Source organism: Sceloporus occidentalis, unplaced genomic scaffold (assembly GCF_023333645.1).
Source record: "Sceloporus occidentalis isolate IW3139 unplaced genomic scaffold, rSceOcc1.0.p SCAF_2, whole genome shotgun sequence".
NCBI classification, from domain to species: domain Eukaryota; kingdom Metazoa; phylum Chordata; class Lepidosauria; order Squamata; family Phrynosomatidae; genus Sceloporus; species Sceloporus occidentalis.
In genome coordinates this window covers 94,360,918-94,380,730 of record NW_028316982.1, presented here as the reverse complement: position 1 = coordinate 94,380,730, position 19,813 = coordinate 94,360,918, and the positions used below count along the sequence as shown (strand labels likewise).

General features: G+C 39.5%; 1 protein-coding gene across 2 annotated transcripts in view; it reads left to right on the top strand.

The window, feature by feature from the left end:
• LOC149318729 (bifunctional 3'-phosphoadenosine 5'-phosphosulfate synthase 2) overlaps positions 1 to 19,679 on the top strand; it is a 58,439-nt gene extending 38,760 nt beyond the window's left edge. For both annotated transcript variants that reach the window (XM_089510353.1, XM_089510354.1), the window contains exons 6-12: positions 183 to 296; positions 6,616 to 6,727; positions 11,721 to 11,926; positions 12,482 to 12,617; positions 12,984 to 13,252; positions 15,104 to 15,333; positions 17,932 to 19,679. In XM_089510353.1, coding sequence (XP_089366479.1) covers positions 183 to 296; positions 6,616 to 6,727; positions 11,721 to 11,926; positions 12,482 to 12,617; positions 12,984 to 13,252; positions 15,104 to 15,333; positions 17,932 to 18,073 — 1,209 coding nt within the window. In that variant the 3' untranslated portion in view covers positions 18,074 to 19,679. The remainder of the gene's footprint in view (positions 1 to 182; positions 297 to 6,615; positions 6,728 to 11,720; positions 11,927 to 12,481; positions 12,618 to 12,983; positions 13,253 to 15,103; positions 15,334 to 17,931) is intronic.
• Positions 19,680 to 19,813: the final 134 nt, after the last annotated feature.

The following is a 19,813-nucleotide window of genomic DNA, read 5'->3' as shown; positions in this document are numbered from 1 at the left end:
AAGCAAATAACCCTGTGGCATCTTTGAAGTAAGCTATAGGACACTAAAACTGCTGCTACCATTAATTTGTTAATCTTTGTGCTATGACAGGACTATCTGTTGTTTTCACATGAAAAATATGATGGCCTTGTTTACCTTTTTTTGACCTTAGATGCTTTTATCTCTCTTTTATTCTGTATTAGAACATTGTTCCTCCTACTGCCATCAAAGATGTCCTTGAACTATTTGTGCCTGAAAATAAAATAGAACAAGCTCGAGCTGAAGCCAATACATTGCCTTCTGTAAAGATTACTAAGGTAAGAGATGAAGTGCTTGAAGTATTATCATGTTAGTCTTCTATACAGAAACCACCAAACAATAAAGAATAATTTCTCTCATACATTCTCCTCTACTTTTAAATCCAAGAATAATACTTTGGTTCATTTGCTATTCATACAAGGAGCAGCTCCTCCTTGATAATGACACTCTTTGGTTCGGGGTGGTGAAAGTGTGACCCATGATTGTTTTGTGTCTTCCAATTGTTCTCACTCAAAATTTCATTTTTAAAAAAATGGAAAATGCCCCCTGTGATTAGTCATTTTATAATGCTTTGCACTCTCTCTGGTTGTTTTAAGCCCAAGTGACTTGCAGTTCAGGAACAAAAGGCCTTCGAAGACCTAAAACATGTGGAGGACAAACATGGCAAATTTGTCCCATGTCCTTAGAAGGTTCAGAGGCTATATGACCAATTTTAAAAAATCTTTCTGAGGATAACACATAGGGTGGTAGTGATAAATCTTTACCTGTTAGTAAGCTGACATCTTAGGGTCACCATAAATTGGAAACAACTTGAAGGTACACAACAACAAGTTAACAGTTCATTTTAAATTTTAAAAAATAGAGGGATGTATGGAGTACATGAAGCCCTTTGAGGTTTGATGAGGTGTCTGTATTCTTCAGGCTTTAGGTAGTTGCCAATCCCTGCTTTTTCTCTCACTTCTCAAGAAGAGAAATCTAGGACCAATCTCTATCTGTGTTCCTCTAGAGGTTGAAGAAGACACTTCCACTGAGAGTTTTGTTATATTTTATATAAGCATTGGATATCCTGACTCAACTAGCAAATTTTATTGGGCTGACTTTTTCTAATAAGACCTTTTAAAAACATTCCCAGAGTAGATTTTTACTGGCTTCTTTTAACAAGATCTGGGTTTTTAATAGTGCCCCTGTTTTATTACATTTCAAAGTGACCTTTGCAGGTTTTAATTATGTGAACCTATTATAACTTCACCTTGAACACCTAGTAAAGGGTGGCTAATAAATGTGGTAAACAAAAACATAAAAGAGCTCCATGGCACCTTAAAGATCAATACTTTTACTACTGCATAAACCTATGTAGGGCACGGTGTTCTTTGTCAGGTACAAGATTGGAGAGTAAGGGGCTAAACCGACAGTCCCTTTGGAGCGGCCTTCCACAGTCTCTTTCCTCGACAGATCAGGGCTGCGGCAACTACATGCTGCTGCCCCGATCTGGCATTTTTCCAGCCCTAAAAAGAATGGCAAAATGCAGCTCTTTTTAGAGCTGGAAAATGGGTGCCATTGCCACCACCGCGGCACTTTCCGGTGGCTCCTTTTGGCATGTGTCATCTGGATGCAGTGTCAAAAGAGTACCGTGATGCTGCCTGCCATGCAGTTGGGTGCATGGCATGATGCCAGTATCAGGGCAGCGTCGGGGTGTGCATCGTGAGGACACCACACCCCCACCCTGCCCCAAGGCTGGCATTTAGTGCCAGTCTGTTGAGGCCCTAAGACATATAATTAGTTCTGGGCTAAATCTAGTGGCTAATCCAAACTAGAGAAGGCTTACTGAATCAATGAGAACTTAGTCAAGAGTAATGTGAATTCCAGCATGGACTATGACTCTTGAAACCAGTTCTGTCATGCCCTGCTTGGGCATGAACAGATCATGGACATGGACTCTGACTCGGATATTGAAGCAGTGGATCTACTGGGACCTGCTGCTGAACCAGAGCAAGAGGAGGTTCCAGAGCCACACATCTCAGAGACAGACCAGACTGCGGTACCAGCTTTGGCAAAAAGTCCTGCCAATTCAGGTAAAGAGGACCGCTTCCTAGCTTTGCTGAGTGAAGACAATAAAGAGAGGGCTTGAGGCTTTATCTCAGAGGATTTATAGGAAGCAGGAATTAATTACCGTATATACTCAACTATAAGTCAACTTCATGTATAAGTCAAGGGCAAGTTTTGGCACCAAAATTATAGATTTTGATATGACCTTGGATAAGTTGAGGTTAACACTTTGGGGCATGTAACAAAGCAAAATTTCCAGGAGAAAAGCAAAGGAAAACCATGCCAAAGAACTTCAAAAAGTTCAGCGGGCATAACTGCTTGTGGTCACACTAAAGACAGGATTGATGAAAGAGTAGAGGGTGGGTCAGTTCTTCCAGGACAGATTACGCTCTTGCCTTTCACCAGAGATGGCTCTTCTTTTTATAAGAGTTAAAGTACAGTATTTACATTGCCCTGTGGATAAGTAAACTCAGGTTTTTGGAGTCAATTTTTTGACTAAAATTTCTAGACTATACATGAGTACTGTATTACAGTAAGCAGCAGTAAGCTGTGTTCAGCTGCCTATCTATAAATTCCCAGCCATGCCCTCCAGGAGTTGCTGGAGATTATCTGACCTAGCTGGCTCTGTGCTGTGTTTCTGAACTCTATGCAAGACCTGGAGTGTGTTTGTTGACCCTGGATGCCACTTACCTGACTTGGACATTGATGAACTCTGGGATTTAAGATTTGTATTTACTAAAGTAAAGTAAGTGCTGGACTGTAAGCTACTCTATGACTGGGGCTGCTCATTAGCTGTCGGCTATCAACTGTGTAGCAATCAGCCTTTGGCTGGTTGTCTGGACAAGGTTTGGGAACAGATTCTCTGCTCAGCCATGGAAACCCACTGCGTGATTCTCAGCCCCAGAAACCCCTGTGTTAGGTTTGTCTTAGGGTTACCATAAGTTGGAAATGACTTGAAGGCACACAACAATAACAATGTGAATTCTAGTGGTTTAGTGGTTATTGTTAGTTTAGACAAAGAATTGAATTCAGACCTTTGTTGTAGATAATGCCCCATATTTCTTGTCCTCTGTGTACTCAGCAACAAATAATTTGAGAATTGGGTTCTCATACTCTTGAACATTTCACAGATGAAAACTAGGGCATTTGTAGTCAAGCAACATCTGAGTGTGGTTGAATTAGCAAACATGATTAATGATTAAGGAACACACAAACAAAGATGGTGTCTGCACAGGCCAGGATACTCCAGGAGCAGCTTGGAGTATCTTGGCCTCAAAGTTGCCCCAAACTTCTCCCATTGCTTGAGGCCCTGCTCTGTTGTGACATCAGGTGGCTCTTCACACACACATCCTGCTCTGCTGCCTGGTGCTGATGCTGCTACCATGCATGCCTCGCTCTGAGGTCAGCACAAAGTGTCCAGCCTTGATCAACTCATGGTGACCTCAGAATGAGTGACATGTCACCTCAGAATGAGTGGGAAAGACTGAAAATAAATGAAAAATGTGGTGGTTAATATGTTTATGAAAAAATAACAGGCAGGCCTTCAATATAATATAATCATGGGATGGCTTTTATATGGAGTGTTTATTATATGGGGTGGGTGTTGTAGTTTTTAATGTATATGATTTTATATTGTTTTTATTTGATGTTTTTTATTATTTTTATGGTAATATGTTTACAATGTTTTTTATCTGTGAGCTGCCTTGGATCCCTTTTTTGGAGAAAAGCAGCATAAAAATGAAATAAATAAATAAATAAATAAATAAATAACACTTCTTGCAAATCATCCAAACTGAACATAAATAAACTCAACATGTTTAGTTTTAGCATAATATTAAACTACTTAATAAATAGTGTTGGTAGTTTGATTGAAAACACACTATTTGTGACTGATCCTCAGTCTACAAATGCTTAAAAGTGCTTTGCAGGCTTTTCTGTTAGCCAGCGTTCCTTATATAATCAGAGTTTCATTGTCTTCCAAGTTTTGATTCATTAGTCCAGAATTCCTTTTCTGTGAGGCACCCTTGCCTTGACACACAGTGACCTCAAGCAGTTTCTAATGCGAGCCAATTTCTCTGCTTCAGTTACAGGCAGAAGTTATGCAAAACTACTCAGACACTTCAGGAATAAGTTTTAAATGTTACATTCATGAATTTTATATTATTGTTTAATCCAGGGTTTCCCAACCAACATTCCCTGGAACCCTAGGGTTCTGCAAGAGCTGGTGACTGAGCTATAGCTATCATCATTTTTATGCAGGGTTTCCCTGAGACTTGAAACTAATAGCAAGGGTTACCCTAAGACATCCACACAGTATTCTTCAGTGAATGACTTACTTATATGTTCAGTTAGGTTTTCAGTCATCTTTTTTGTATTCCCAAAAAGATGTTCCATATTTGGTTTAGAAAAATGAAAGAATGATCAGATTTTTTTTGTGATGCACTAAATATACAGGCATGTTAATCCACAATGAACAAATCAATGTGACACATGAGACCTGTCATCATCCTTAGTGGCAATGTATCACTGTTCAACAAAATCATTATTAGCTGACAATGATGATACCAATGCTGATGTTAGCATCTGATGCCTGAATTTCAGTATTGCCCTCTTGTGAAGATAAGGCGATGCAACAGCAGGGGAAAACTGATTCATTTGGCCCATGTAGACATACCCGTAGATTCAAGGAAATGTAGTTTGACAGGGAGTTAATGCCTGACATCAGTATTAGAATTTTTTTCTGATGACACATGTTGCCACCTACTGGCTTATATTGGCAGATGTAGTCGCTTACCATTACACCAACTATCTTAGGGCCCTTTCTCACTACAGAATTATAACACACTATAATTCCACTTTAGCTTCATCCTATGGAATCCTGGGTTTTGTAGTTTGGAGAGGCACTGGCATCCTCTGGCTGAGAGTACTAGATATCCCTCATTCAACTGCAAGCCTCAGGATTTCATAGGATGGAACCACAGCAGAAAAAAGGTAGAATAATAGTGCTACAAGTATGTAGTGGGGAAGAAACCTTTGAAATTATGTGAGCTCTTATAAATCCCTCCTCTACTTCCTGTAGAAATAATACTAGCTCAGGCTGAATATCTAATGTCGTAAGGCAGTTGCGATCAATGCACATTAATGAATTCAAGGACATGCTAATAGATTGCTGGATAAATATCAGGTGTACAATTAATTTGTACATTCAAAAACGTAAACAAAAGCTGGATAAAGCAGCCTCAGGATGCAAAAAGCAGGTAGGGCAAATGTCCTACCTGGTTCAGACTCAATAAAGAGTACACTCAGTGGTTCTCCAGAACTCCTTGTCAGCCTGGTGAGGGACTTGAAAAACTGAAGTCCAAAACATCTGGAAAGCCAAAATGCTCTGAATTACTGAATCCTCTCAGTAATGGTGTCTCCCAAGTGTACCTTTTATTTATTACTGTATCATGAAGTGACTGCTATTAACTCCTATTAAGAAAAGTGAATAATTGGACTTGAGGTATAATACTGCACACTGTTTATGACACTATGTGTGATCCGACCCTTCATCAAAATGGACTCCCTGGGGACATTTGTTTCTATATGCTGAGCTCCTGATGTGGGTTTTCTATTATTATTATCGTTATTATTATTTCCACCCTTCTCCCAATAACAGGACTCAAAGTGGCTTCAGTTTAAAAAATAACAGCTAAAACATTATGGGATGTAAAAGTTTTAAAAGCACTAAGTCATCAGTCAAATTAAAACACTATGTTTAAGACTTCAGCTTAAAAACAATTAAAACACATGAAACACATATAATAATAAGCACACTTAAATGCATGCCCCTTTACCCTCATCAATTAAAGCTCAAGGCCTGTTTAAACAGGCAGGTCTTGTCTGCTGGTGAAAAGACATGAGAGAAGATGCAAACCAAACTTCACTCAGGAGGGAGTTCCAAAGTCTAGGAGCAACCACTGAGAAGGCCCTCACCTGTGTCTCCACCAGCTAAGCCTGGGAGGGTGATGGGATGGAGAAAGCCCCTTCCTCTGATGATCCTTAAGACTTGGGCAGGCACATATAGGGACATACAGGCTTTCAGATAGTATGGACCTAAGCCATATAGGTCTTTATAGGCCAAACACAGCACTTTGAATTGTGTCCAAAAATGGACCAGAAATGCTCCCTATAAGCAGTCCCACTCAACAGTCCAAACCCCACCCACCCACCGTGATTGTTGACATTTGGCTAGTAAATAATAGGTGGTTATGATGATTTATGTCTTTTATGTAATGGATACATTATACTTTTTAGTAACTGCCTACATTATATCTATAATAATTTAATCACTGGAATGTAGCTGGCTTTATTTAAAAATGTATGTGTGCAAGCATGCATGCCTGTCTGTCTGTCTGTCTGTCTTTTGTCTGTGGATTTTAGGCTTGGAAAATTGGGGATACTTGCTGGTATTTAATAAGTAAACGATTTGCAAACTATTGCTTTTAATTCTTGCTTACTCTCATCTGTAAATATATCATGTGCTGCCCTCTGTTTATTTGTTTTTTCCAGTTGGATCTACAGTGGGTTCAAGTCTTGAGTGAAGGTTGGGCCACACCACTCAAAGGGTTTATGCGGGAGAAAGAATTCTTGCAAGTTATCCATTTTGGGACATTGCTCGATGGTATGATTTGCTGGTTCCTACACTCAATAGTCCTTAGAACTTTTGTTTGCCTATGTGCACCCTTTAAAAAAATCTTTTGAAGAAATAGACATATAACACGTACATCTTGAGATGAATGGAGCACAGTTCCATTATTTTATTGTGTAATAATATCAGTGTCAATAATAAATAAGAAAAATGTGCTGATTGCAATAAAATATATTCATATTAGTGCCAGTATATGCTTGGGTGAGTTGATAAACCCTTGCCTAAAGGCCAGAGTAAACTATGTAAGCTGAAGATGTCATTTAGCCTTTCTTTTTGAGGGAGCAGCTCAGACATCAGATATATTCTGCTTGAAGTAAAAGAGAAGAAAAGACCTAATGGAGTTCCCCTCCCCCAGTTTTGTCCCAGGTTGTAAGTGTTCAGGTTTTAAAAGGCTGCTTATGGTTTAGGGAGTAGAGGGTTGGACTAGATCAGGAATGGATATGCTGGGGGCCTGCAGCTATATGTCCTCCCCAACTGTTTTAGTGACCCTTGATGCCTTCTGATTCCCTGGACTTCATGCAAAAGAGGATGAATTGCCACTCCTGGAAGCCTCCAGGAGTGGCAGTTCACCATTTAAATAGGTTTCAGGTCCCCCGTGGACTGTTTAACAGGAAAAAAAAATGTTTACTTTTGTTGTGGACATATTGGGCAGTCTTTATGGCTCCCAGATGATCCCAGGGACCTGCTGCAGTTGCCACCCTTGAACTAGGAAGAACTGAATTCTAATCTCCACTTTATTAGTTAACCTTGAAGCACCTACTGAGCGTAACCCAATGGACATTTATCACACTCAGCAGCTTCAGAGATAATACAATACCTTTTTTTTACAGATGGAATTAGTTGAAGAGGCTTTTCACTTCCCATTGAGTATTCTCAATTCGTTTATATCCAGTATTACCTCTTATCCAACAATCTGTGCAGATTTTTGTTTAAAAATACATAGCGTGCAAAATCTGTTTACTAGAGATGAAAACGGAACAAGTATAATGCAGAGGAACCATGATCCTGCTTTCATTCTCCTTCAGTTCTCTGAATAAGCATCTCTTTCAAACCAAGGCCTTTTGTAGATACTATGAATGATCTTTCAGCTTTACCTGCCTTATAGGGTTGTTTTGATGACAAAATGGGAAAACCCATTTTTATGCATTCATACGCAACTATATTCATCAGCAAGACAACATCTAGCCAGTTTCAGTGGGTCCTTTTGATGCAGATCGAGATGCACATCCATAACCATGTTAGAGCATGTATGGGGTGCCTTCTTCCACATGTAGATCACTCTTGTTGTCTTACTCACTGTGAATGTTATTATGAAGGAAGAATATGTTTTGAACTGTAGCACCAGATTAATATTACAGAGGCAATGGAGTGAGGGGTGGGGTGGAGGGTGGTTAAAATGTGGTTTATAACTGTCTTTATATTTTGCCAGGAAGGGGTAGAGTTGATACCAAGCTTGGTATGTATGCAGCAGTTTTTTTTTTTTTTGTTTTTTGTTAGAAAATATGTTATTGAAATGAAATGTTGATGCAGAAGAGTGAAATCAGTAGGAGTATATTCATGATTCAACCAGTTAACACTCATAACATCAGGTTTCTCTTCTATTTTTTAGTGTCTAGGGAAAAACAACAACTCTTAATCAAGTTCAGTCCTGATTGCACTGAAGATTCCAGCAAAACTCTTTCTAATTTTTGTGGCTCAGACTTGCACCCACAATTATACACGCCCCTGTTCTAAGTCATCCCCCTTTCTGTATTGGTTGTGCACAGTTTGTTAACCACAGAGCCCTGAACAGCTCAGAAGCTGTATAATGTAGCCTGCTGCTTGCCATTTGACCACTGTTCCTTTCGTCTTGGAGGGCTGCCATCACTGGCTTGGTGGAGGTAGCCTGCCTTAGATTTTGTGTGCCACAAATAGGGAAGCTCCTCTTTGTGCTATAAATGAAAACAGGAGGAGAATTTATTAGATTTCAAGTGTTAATCCTCATGAAGTAGAATTTAACAATCCTTGGGTTGTATGAGTCTTCGTTATGGGGCCTTTTTTTCATATTATTGCTTGGGACAAAAATGTACCCCAGCAACATAAGCCAATTGATTTTCCAGGACATTAGTTTTTTCTCAGCTTCGTATTTCCTATTGGGTGGGTGGGTGGGGGGGGGGTGGGCTTCTGTACATAGCAAGTGGCAGAAATTGGGAGACATTGTTTACACCTTGGCAGGTGACCATGCATTGTAAGTTTGCAATAAAATGTGACCCTTGTTTGTTAAAAGGCCTTGCTCTAGTATGTGAGGGTTAATATTCTTAACTGGTTTTATAAACTGAACTTTGACTGTTTGATAAGGCCATGTCATTGACAGATGGAGATATGTACAGTTGGCCCTCCATATCCATGGATTGATTCCTTGTCCATGGATTCAACCATCCATCACTTCAAAATATTTTATGCATATATTCCGAAAGGCAAACTTTCATTTTGCCATTTTTTATAAGGGACAACATTTTGCTACACCACTGTATTTAATGGGACATGAGTATTGATGGATTTTGGTATCTATAGGCAGTTTTGGAACCAAACCCCAGCAGATACCAAGGGTCCACTGTCCGAGAGAGCCTGATTAGAAGAGTGAAAATTATATAACTGGTTGAATGATTGTATGAATATACTACTTTTAAAAAGTACCTGATCATGCATGGATTTTATATGGATGAGCTGTAGGCACATAATGTAATATTAAAGTATAAATTAAAGCCTGGACAATTTTTATAGTGGCTTGGATTCCATAAGAGGAAAGTCTCTTAAGCTCACAAAAGGGATGTTTCCAGATTGAAAGAAAAACATTTTGCAAGGAAAGTGAACTGACATTCAGAGATGTTATTTCATTTCCACGTGATTCTGCACTATTTTGGTTTGGGTTCCCCTCTCTAGATTCCCTGGTTTGTATCTAGTTGTTAGACTCAACTAGAAGAGACCCACTGAATCAATGGGTTTTACACAACTGTACACTTACAAATTTCCATTGCTTTAGTTGGTCTGGTCTAGTTGGGCTATCAGTTAGATGCAGACACACATCCCTTATTGTTTTTAATTTAAATGCATTATATGTGTGCAAATCAAATCCTTCTGTCCGGGGCACAAGTGCATTCACCATCACAAAGCAAGGCCCATGGCTGGTGTGTAAAAAGATTTGGCTGGGGAGTGCTTCTGGCTAACCTTGGGAAAATACAGGTACTTAGATTCTTAAGTTTTGCTGTTTAATTGGAATTGTTTACTTTGGAACCAATAAGGCTTACCTTGCCTTGGTAAAATGGATACATCCTCAACACTACTATTTCCTTTGTACAATGCTTGGAGGTTTACAGTGGCTATATTTGCAAAGGGCTGGCACATTCCCGTCACACATTATGATGCCTCAACCATTAGCCCTTGCTTTGCACACATGGTAAAGGTTCTTAGCTTCATGAAGCAGTTTTGAGAAGTTATTCTTCTTTGGATCCAACCCATAGTCAAGATAATCAGATGATCAAAATCTTAAAGATAGTTAAAATAGTTACTATGATCATAGAATTCATAAAAATTGACTTTGAAATTGTCACGAAAATCATTTGTATTCAAAACTGAAAGCATACCTGGTTTCTAATTTGTGTGCTGATTGGGTTTTATCAATGGAAAACTTGGGGGGGGGGAACACAGAGGGGTTTGTGCTTGAAAGCAGAGAGTTGCTTTTTTTTAAAAAAAAGCCAGCTGGAAAAATTGGGTAAGTTTACTTGGTTTGTATGGGGAAGGAAATGCACCAAGCATATGTATTTTCTTTTTTAAAATTAATATTTGAACAACACAGGAACACACCCAAGTGTTAGGACAAGACAACTAATATTAAGTGAAATACTTTTTCTACTGAACTACAATAGTACACTATATTAAAAAATAGTGTGGTGACAGTTGAGACGTTTATTGTATGACTGTTTAAGAAGGAAAGCTGCTGTTATCTGAGAATAAGCTGAAAGACAATACTGTTGAAGGATGCCTTTTAAGAGACTCATGAGAAAAGGAACAAGCATAGAAATGTACATGTCCATCTACTACCCAGCTGAGACTCCTTCTGGGCAGATAGGCACCATTCCTCATTCTTAAATAACCTTCACATTAGACTACTGCAATGTCCTATTTGTGGGGCTGCTGTTGAAGACTATTTGGAAACTGTAGTTATATCAAAATACAGTTACTAGACTATGGACTGTCACAGTTAATGTGAATGCATCTTGCCAGAGGGTAAACAACCATGCTTTCCAGTCCCTTCTGCATCAGAATTCAAGAAGGTGGTGCTTAACCCTGGCATGTCTTGAGACACAGGTACCTGAAAGGATGCTGGCTATGTATATCCGCCTGCACACTTCAGTCGCCTTTGAAGGTCCTCTTAATGGTGTCCCCACCATTGCAGAAAGACTTCCGAAAGAAAATGGAAGCATATGAGGAATAGATTATTCATATACCTTGTTCCCAAACTGTGTGAAAGGGGTGAGTGGTTGAAGAAAAGACCTTTCCAATTACACCATTTGAAGAATGCTATTCCCAGATAGAGTCCCTGCGGGGGCCCCCCCCATTTTTGTCTTTGGGCACCAGGCAAAGAGTTTTTATTATTATCATTATCATTATTATTATTATTCCATAGTTTTGTGGACAGAGCTGCCTTTAATTTCTTCAGTTCATTTTTGTTTGTGTATTCAAGTTTTGTTTCAATTTGTGTATAAATCTAAAAAGGGGGTTCTTTTATACTGGAGTGTACATTATTAATTAATCAATGGACACAATAAATAATAGTGAAGGCCTACCACTGTTTGGAATACCTGATGTTGGGGACCTTCCTTTTTCAGTTCTCTCATATTATCCACTTAACCACCTTTTTCATAAATTATTTTTAAAAGAATGAAATATATGACATTTCTCTCTCTCTTTTTAATTAAAAAACCAGATGGTGTTATCAACCTGAGCATTCCCATTGTACTTCCGATATCTTCAGAGGACAAGAAACGTCTGGAGGGTTGCAGTGCATTTACCCTGGAATACAATGGGCGGAGGGTGGCAATACTGAGAAATCCAGAGTTTTTTGAGCACAGGAAGGAAGAACGTTGTGCACGTGTTTGGGGGACCACATGTGCAAACCATCCACATGTAAAAGTAGGTGAACCCAGAATAAGTAAATCCATTTTTGGTCCATGTGTGTGCCAATATATAGAGATAAATCCATGTGCCTACTGAAAAAATATATTCTCTGTTCTGTTTATGTCTGGATTCCTACTTTCTTAAGGTGGCTTTGACCACAACATGAAGCTGGGAAATGAACAGTGAAAAGTGACATTTTGTCCTTTGAATAATCTCTTCCCTAAATCGTCTGGTAGTTACATACTAAATGCTTCCTCACAAATAGCAGCAGATGGACCCAGACCACAGTTTGGCCATCACTGCTGTTACAGTTGGTTTGTCTCAGTAGTAAAATCCATAGAATCTCAGTAGAAGAATCTTTCTGACTTTCCTCCTGCTTTTGATTGTGGTGGGGAAGCTGTAATCTTTCAGACAGTAGACTCTAGTCTTCATTAGCCCCAGTCAGCATAGTCAGTGGTCAGAGATCTGAGGGGAGTACAGCTTCCCACCAGTGCATCTTTTAGAGGCTGTAACCCTGCAATTACATTTAAGTTTCATTTCATTGTAAGTCATGGTGATGCACTTTGATAGATGGTGATGGAAAGCGGAGATTGGTTGGCTGGTGGAGACCTCTTTGTACTAGAGAGAATAAAATGGAATGACGGACTGGACCAGTACCGCTTGACACCCTTGGAGCTACGGCAGAAGTTTAAAGAAATGAATGCTGGTAAGTGTTCACTTTCGGGATATATAACGACCTTAATATAACTTTAATTAACCATTCAATAATATCGATCAAGAATCTCATTGCTCGTACTTGCTTAATTATCTTGACATAGAGTAAATGGTATTGCATTTCCTATAGGTCATGGATGGGCAACTGTAGTTGTTCCAGTGTTGGACTGTACCTCCCATTAGCCCTAGCCAGTAGTGAGGAATGTCTGGGAGTTGCAGTCAAGAATCATCTGGAAGGCTCTAGTTGCCCACCTATGCATGGGAAATAATTTATCATATTTTTCCCTGTGTTTGGCACTGCTATAATTCAATATTGCATGTCCCTGATTCTGCTTTTTCTTATTTTCTTGCATTTCAGATGCAGTATTTGCATTCCAGCTTCGCAATCCTGTACACAATGGACATGCCCTGCTAATGCAGGATACCAAGCGCCGCCTACTAGAACGAGGCTATAAGCATCCTGTGCTGCTTCTGCATCCTCTTGGTGGATGGACCAAAGATGATGATGTGCCTCTTGAATGGCGCATGAAACAACATGCTGCTGTGCTGGAGGAGCAAGTGCTGGATCCAAAGTCCACCATTGTTGCAATTTTCCCTTCTCCCATGCTGTATGCTGGGCCAACAGAGGTATGGCATTTCCTGGCTTTGCTGCCTGGTTTTGCTTCTTCCATGGACAGGTTTCTTTTTCTTTTTGAGCCAAAAGAGGCTAATTGGAGAAGAGGGTTCTGGTAGGGAAAGAAAAGTATTGGGATAGAGCAGGGGCTGGCTGGTTAAAGGACAAGTTGGCTTTGAAAGATTATGATTGCAATTTAATGGGCAAGATAATAATAATAATAATTCTCCTGTACTGGAAAAACACAAGAGGAAGTCTAGGAACTAGCAAAGTATTCCTCTTACATTGACCTGCCTTTCATCTGACATTTAAGTAACTAAAAATAATAAATACAGCTATGATCGTTCCCATCATAGCAGGCTGAGGTCTTGCCTGTGTTTGTGTGTGTGGGAAGGTGCACATACATACATTCAAATGGAAATGTGCAGTTTTTTAAAAAATGTGTTGGTGTGTAAATTGGTCAAAGTTTTGAAAGTTTGTAACTTTAGTAAGGCCTGAGGGTATCCAGAGATACAAGTGTATGATGTTGCAACTGTAGATTTGTTTTGCATCTGTAACAAAATTAACAAATGTATGGCTACTCAGACGTCCCATTGAGTTCAGTGGAGAATTGCAGCCTGAGACATTGGCAAAGATTCTGCATTGTGAGACACATAACTACGATAACAGAGCTCTGCAGTTGTAGTTACATTTGATAATGCAACCCCTCCAAAAAATTAACATTTCAGACTAACAGCACCCCAAGTGAAGGGTTTCTGAGGCACTGAAAATTGGGGTGCTGGGAAATGCAGTGGTATCTTGGTTGTTATGCACATCAAGAACAGGCAGCTGGGAAGACTCTTCAGAGTCATACTTCAACTGCTTGTTTCAAGGCACCCCACAGCCAGCAGAGTGCTGCAGACATCTGGTAGAATCCTGTATGTCCATAACTCCAGTGCTACATAATGGATTCTGGCCAGACACCCCCATCTACTGGTAAGGACCTGCTGGAATCAAAAGGAGTTGCCCTGTCTATCAAGAAACAACTGCCTCACATTCACCTCCTGTGAGCAATCTCCAGCTTGACAGGCACAGGGGCCCCTGTTGTAAATCCTCCATGCACCAGAGATTGCTTGTGCAATTTATGGTGGGAACATTAGGTAGCCACTTCTCAATCAATGGGGGAATAGACCCCCATCAATCCCAATGGCTGCTTACTGGTAAGTGATGTTTGGAAGACTTTCACAGCCCCTACATGCCCCTAAACTAGGGACAATGTAGGGATAGTGAATATGGTCGGACCCCTGTATCTCTAAGGGTTCTGTTCGTGGACTTACCATGAATTCCAGAAACTATGGATACTAGCAAACCTTATTAAAATAAAGGACTTCCAGTACAAACATGCCCTAGAGTTGTTTTGGATGACCTAGAGATTCTTAGAGGGGACATGTCTCTAGTCATTTTTCAGTCTGACTCTGGTATGTGTTCCTATTTTTTTCAGCCATTGGTAACTGAAACCACAGATATTGGTCCCATGGACACAAGGTCCAACTATATGTAGAAATTACTAACATTTAACTGTAGGTTACATATTCATAACTTCCTAACAGGATTCCGTCCCATTTCCCTACACCCTGATCTGCAGTGGCTTGGTAGTCCTTTGGCTGGAGCACTGCCAGTCTGAAATGATTGTTTTGGGGGCCTCGTTTAGCCAGTAACCATTGTAACTGTGAATCCCCAATAGTTACAAGATCATAAGTCCAGTTTATGATCTTGTAACTCCTGAACAGGATGGCAGCCATTATTTGAAAACAAAACAAAACATCTCTTAAGAGTGCAACAAGGCTTGTTTTCAGTGGAACTCTAATCTTTTGATGCACCCTTAGGTCCAGTGGCACTGCAGGGCTCGAATGATCGCTGGAGCCAATTTCTACATTGTGGGTCGAGATCCAGCTGGGATGCCCCACCCAGAGACCAGGAAAGATCTGTATGAACCCACACAAGGTGGAAAGGTGCTTAGCATGGCTCCAGGATTGACCTCTGTAGAAATCATTCCCTTCCGAGTAGCTGCTTACAACAAAGTACAGAAGGCGATGGTTTTCTATGATCCAGAGAGGTAGGTAACTTGGCTGACAAACTGTAACAGATAATGTTTTCAGGCATGAGGCATGATAGTTCACTAATGATGATCTGTGAGAGCATCTTCGTTTATACAGTATTACAAATATCCCTCTTTGACTTGTTTTTCTCTTTCACATGAACATTAATATACAGTCAGCCCTCTGTATCCACAGATTTCTTACCTATGTATCCAACCATCCACAGCTTGAAAATATTAAAACAAATATAAATTTCAAAAAGCAAATCTTGATTTTGCCATTTTATATAAGGGACATTATTTTACTACATCACTGGATTTAATGGGACTAGAGAATCCACAAATTTTTGTATCCGTGGGGCATTCTTAACCCAAATCCCAGCAGATACCAAGGGCCCACTGTAAAAGGAATGTGAAGGTCTTAAAAGGCCATTCACAGGTGAAAGCATAGTAATTATATATATATTTGCTAATTTTGCTTCCCAAAAGCTCATTGGCAAGATTCATTTTATAGTGGTTTTTGTAGGTCATGCTGAATCATAAGTGGACTGAGATCCACGTGGGTCATGATAGGAGCCCAAGCGATTTTTGTGTCCACCAGAGGAAAAACAAGAGGGATTTTTATTTTATTTTTTAAAAAGGGAGAATTGCATCTCTTGGGCAGGATTCTTCTCTAAAGCGTGTGTCTTTGAAGGGTGGGTTTTGTTTTTTTCAATGAAGGAAGGAAAGAAGGATGGACGAACAAACAGATTGTCTGGGTTTTGAAATCAGAAGTGGATTTTGGAAACTGCTAGTGACTTTTAGTCAATCCTTGATTCATATGGAAGGATCAGTGTTGCCCTTGGAGGCTCCTGAAGCTGAAAAAATGGCCCTAGAACCTTGAAGCTTGCCTATTGCTGTAGTAAACCATGCTTTAGTGTGATTTGAACAAGCTACAACTGGCCTTGGGCTTGTATGCTCACTCCTCCTTTCTTCATCCCCTATCAGTGGAGTTTGAAAGCATCTATATCTGACCATTTTTCCATGTCATCTGAACTAGGAACTGTGATTAACCATGGTTATCTTAAACAAGCAAGCTTCAGAAACATTTTTTAATTAACCACCTCATGCATCTGAGGAAGTAGGCTGAAGTTTATGAAAGTTCATGCTACCAGGTTCTCTCTTTCAATTAGTCTCAAAGGTGCTGCAAGAACCCTTTGCATATTGATTTTCCAGACGAACACAACTATGTCTTTGAAAATTAACCACAGTTAATGATAACTGAAGTACTCCAAATAATACTAAAAGCCACAGTTAAGTAAAGGACACCTCTAAACTCTTCCTGTCATGCAAGAGGAGGAATGGAGAAAGGAAGCCTCATGTGGTCAAGACTGAACCACATTTTGCTGAACCATGGTCAGTGGGACATGCAAAAATAGCCCCGTATATGCCTGATTCAAGGCTCTAGCTAGCTGCACATCTAATAATTTAGTCAGGGAGTTATTCTTGAAAATTACAGAACTAGATTTTTTTTAAAAAAAAATGTATCAGCCTTGTCTACAGAGGGATACGGTGGCTCAACAGTTAAGATTTTGACTCTGAAGATAACAAGGTCACCGGTTCAAGATCCAAGTACCACGTGACGGAGTGAGCTCCCATCACTAGTCCCAGCTTCTGCCAACCTAGCTGTTCAAAAGCATGTAAAAGTGGAAGCAGATAAATAGTTACCACCTTGGTGGGAAGGTAATAGCGTTTTGTGCAGTCATGCTGGCCACATGACCACAGAGTCATCTTCAACAATGCTGGCTCCCTTCAAGAGACACATCATCATCTTCAGCTAAGTAATGGAGATGAGCACCACCCCCTACAGTCAGACATGACTTGACAACCATGTCAAAGAGGAAATCTTTACTTTTTTGACTTGTTCATAAATGCCCAAATAGTACAGCTGACACAGTATTATGGTTGTCGTTCTTAATTATCTCCTGGATCATCTTATGAAGGACAACACTCAAATAGGTTTGTTTTATGATCACTTTGGAACCCATGTTATGAGTTGTTCACACAATGCAACATGGCACTTATCCAGCCAAAGGAATGGTTTGGATTATTATTCTTTAGTGAGCTGCATATAAATTTACATAGGAATTAAGATTAACCAGCATCTCTGTTTAGGGCACCCATGAACAGTGTGGCCTACAGAACTACCACATATGGCAGGACATTCCCAGTGGTGGCACCCATAGATCACTGCTTCTTTTCCATCAAAGATGTTGTTTCCCACACACTTGTCTTTTTCGGTACATCCCTTCAGGGAATAAGCAAGGATTTGATTTGCCTAAAAATAAGAGGCATTTTTAGTTTTTATTTTACATGTCTGTACTCTGTTTTTAGATATTTATTTTCATTGTTTTCATATGTATGTTGTTAGCTGCCCAGAGCCACTATGAGGACGGATGACATATAAATTGAATGAATGCTTATTTCTGTCCGTAAATCACATAATGCTCTGCATTTCAAATTAATCTGTATATACAGAAGGTGGAGTCAAGATGGAGAAGATTGTGCTTTTGTCCTCTTTGCAACACTGCATCATGTCTGTAGCCTCATCTTGAATGCCTCCTCTTTTCTTACTAGGCAAAATGAATTTGACTTTATTTCTGGCACACGCATGAGGAAATTGGCTCGTGAAGGTGAAAACCCTCCTGATGGATTCATGGCTCCGAAAGCATGGAAGGTGTTGACAGAATACTATACATCCCTGGGGAAAAATAATTAACTCAGATTTTTACCAAAACATACCTTTCATTTTAAAGATGAGCTCCTTCAGTTGATTTATATTTTAATATACTTCATCCATCTTGATTTTTTTTTTCCTACTCTATATTTTGTGGGCATTTTCTTCCTGAAGTAAATAATGGTTCTCATTCAACTGTATTCAAGTCTGAATTTAGTAGGGGATTTCCTATACATTTCAAAGGAAGAGCCACAGAAGAGATTTTATTGTACATAGAATAATATAGCTCTAGGTTATGGGAATTAAAAGCCATATTCAGATTTGTCAGTCTTTGGAACTCGGGTGCCTCAACTGTGCCACTGAAAACTATTTTTCTGTTCTTCTTTGATGTTTTTCATTGGCTTCATTGAACAAGAAAGAGAGAGATAATGGCTGGCACTAAATTCTTCTCTGTTTCTCTTGAGAAACAGCAGATGGGAAGTTTGACTTTTGCCTTACTTCTCCACAGCTCACTTTTGAGGAGTTTCATGACATTGCCTTGTTTTGATTTTGCTTACAAGGATTATTATAACGAATTGGTATTGCAGATCGTCAGGGTATCTCACTAAAGGCAAGCCGTCTCACCATTCCAATGTTCTTTCACAATTTCAGACCACAAAGGGCTTTACTAGTTTTTAAGGTGGCGGTTTTCAAACTGCTTTAAGGAATTTGGGAATTTCTGGAAAGTGTTTCAGGGTTCAGCAGTGGTGGCAGGGCTGCCACAAAACATTTTTCTGCCTTTGGCAAAGAAAAAATAAATGGTGCACTTACACACCCACATCAAGTTGTATAGGCCAGTTGTTTTAGCACCCGGGGTAGAAAACCCTTAAGCGTCTCTTCACCAATTCGTTGGTCAAACAAAACTGGATTGTGCTGGTCATTTGTCCAAGCATTGACATGAAAGGCAAATTAAAAGCTTTAAAAAGAAATAAACCAGGATTTTCTTTTCTCTGATTAAAAATCATAAGACCGCAGAATAATTTATTATGCAACGGAGAGTTCCATGGTCTTTAAATTGTACTGTAGTTCAAAATGCCTCTTAAATGTTTCCAGTTTATGCCTTTAAAACCTTAGAACAAAAGAATTAAACATGTGTCTTATTATACCTTGTGTAAAATGAATGCAGCCACTGGACAGACCATATCAGGTATGCAACCGGTACTCTGTTATTGTACAAGAGGCTTAAATGGGACACACGCTGCACTAAAGAGATTGAGCATCAGCAGTGCTTGGAGGATGACTCCAATTGCAATATTGCTAGCTAATGTATATTGGCAACAGTGCCTTTTATAACCAAGCCCTCTGGAAGGGACCTTGAAGACAAACGTGATCTTGCCATTTTTAATTTAAATGATATTTTAAATAGTACTGATGTATTTGCTTTTCCTTGTATTTTTTAACCTTATAATAATGTGTCCCTTACCATCAGTCCAAATACATGTGTTGTACTATTCCTTTTGAATCTATACATTTCCTGTAACATTTTATAGCATATTTATTATGGACACGAGACAGGAATGTATGCCTTTACAGATACAGCTCTTGATTATCTTCTGCATTTGGTATTCTGTTATTAAAATTAACTTTTAATACCAATAAATACTTCTCTGTTTAATTTTACTTGTGCCATTTTGTTCATGTATGTGTATCACCTGAAGTAGCTAAAGGTAAGCCAGATGATCTTGGGCAACCACACTCTCTCAACCTCAGGGAAAGATAATAACAAACCTCCTCTGAATAAAT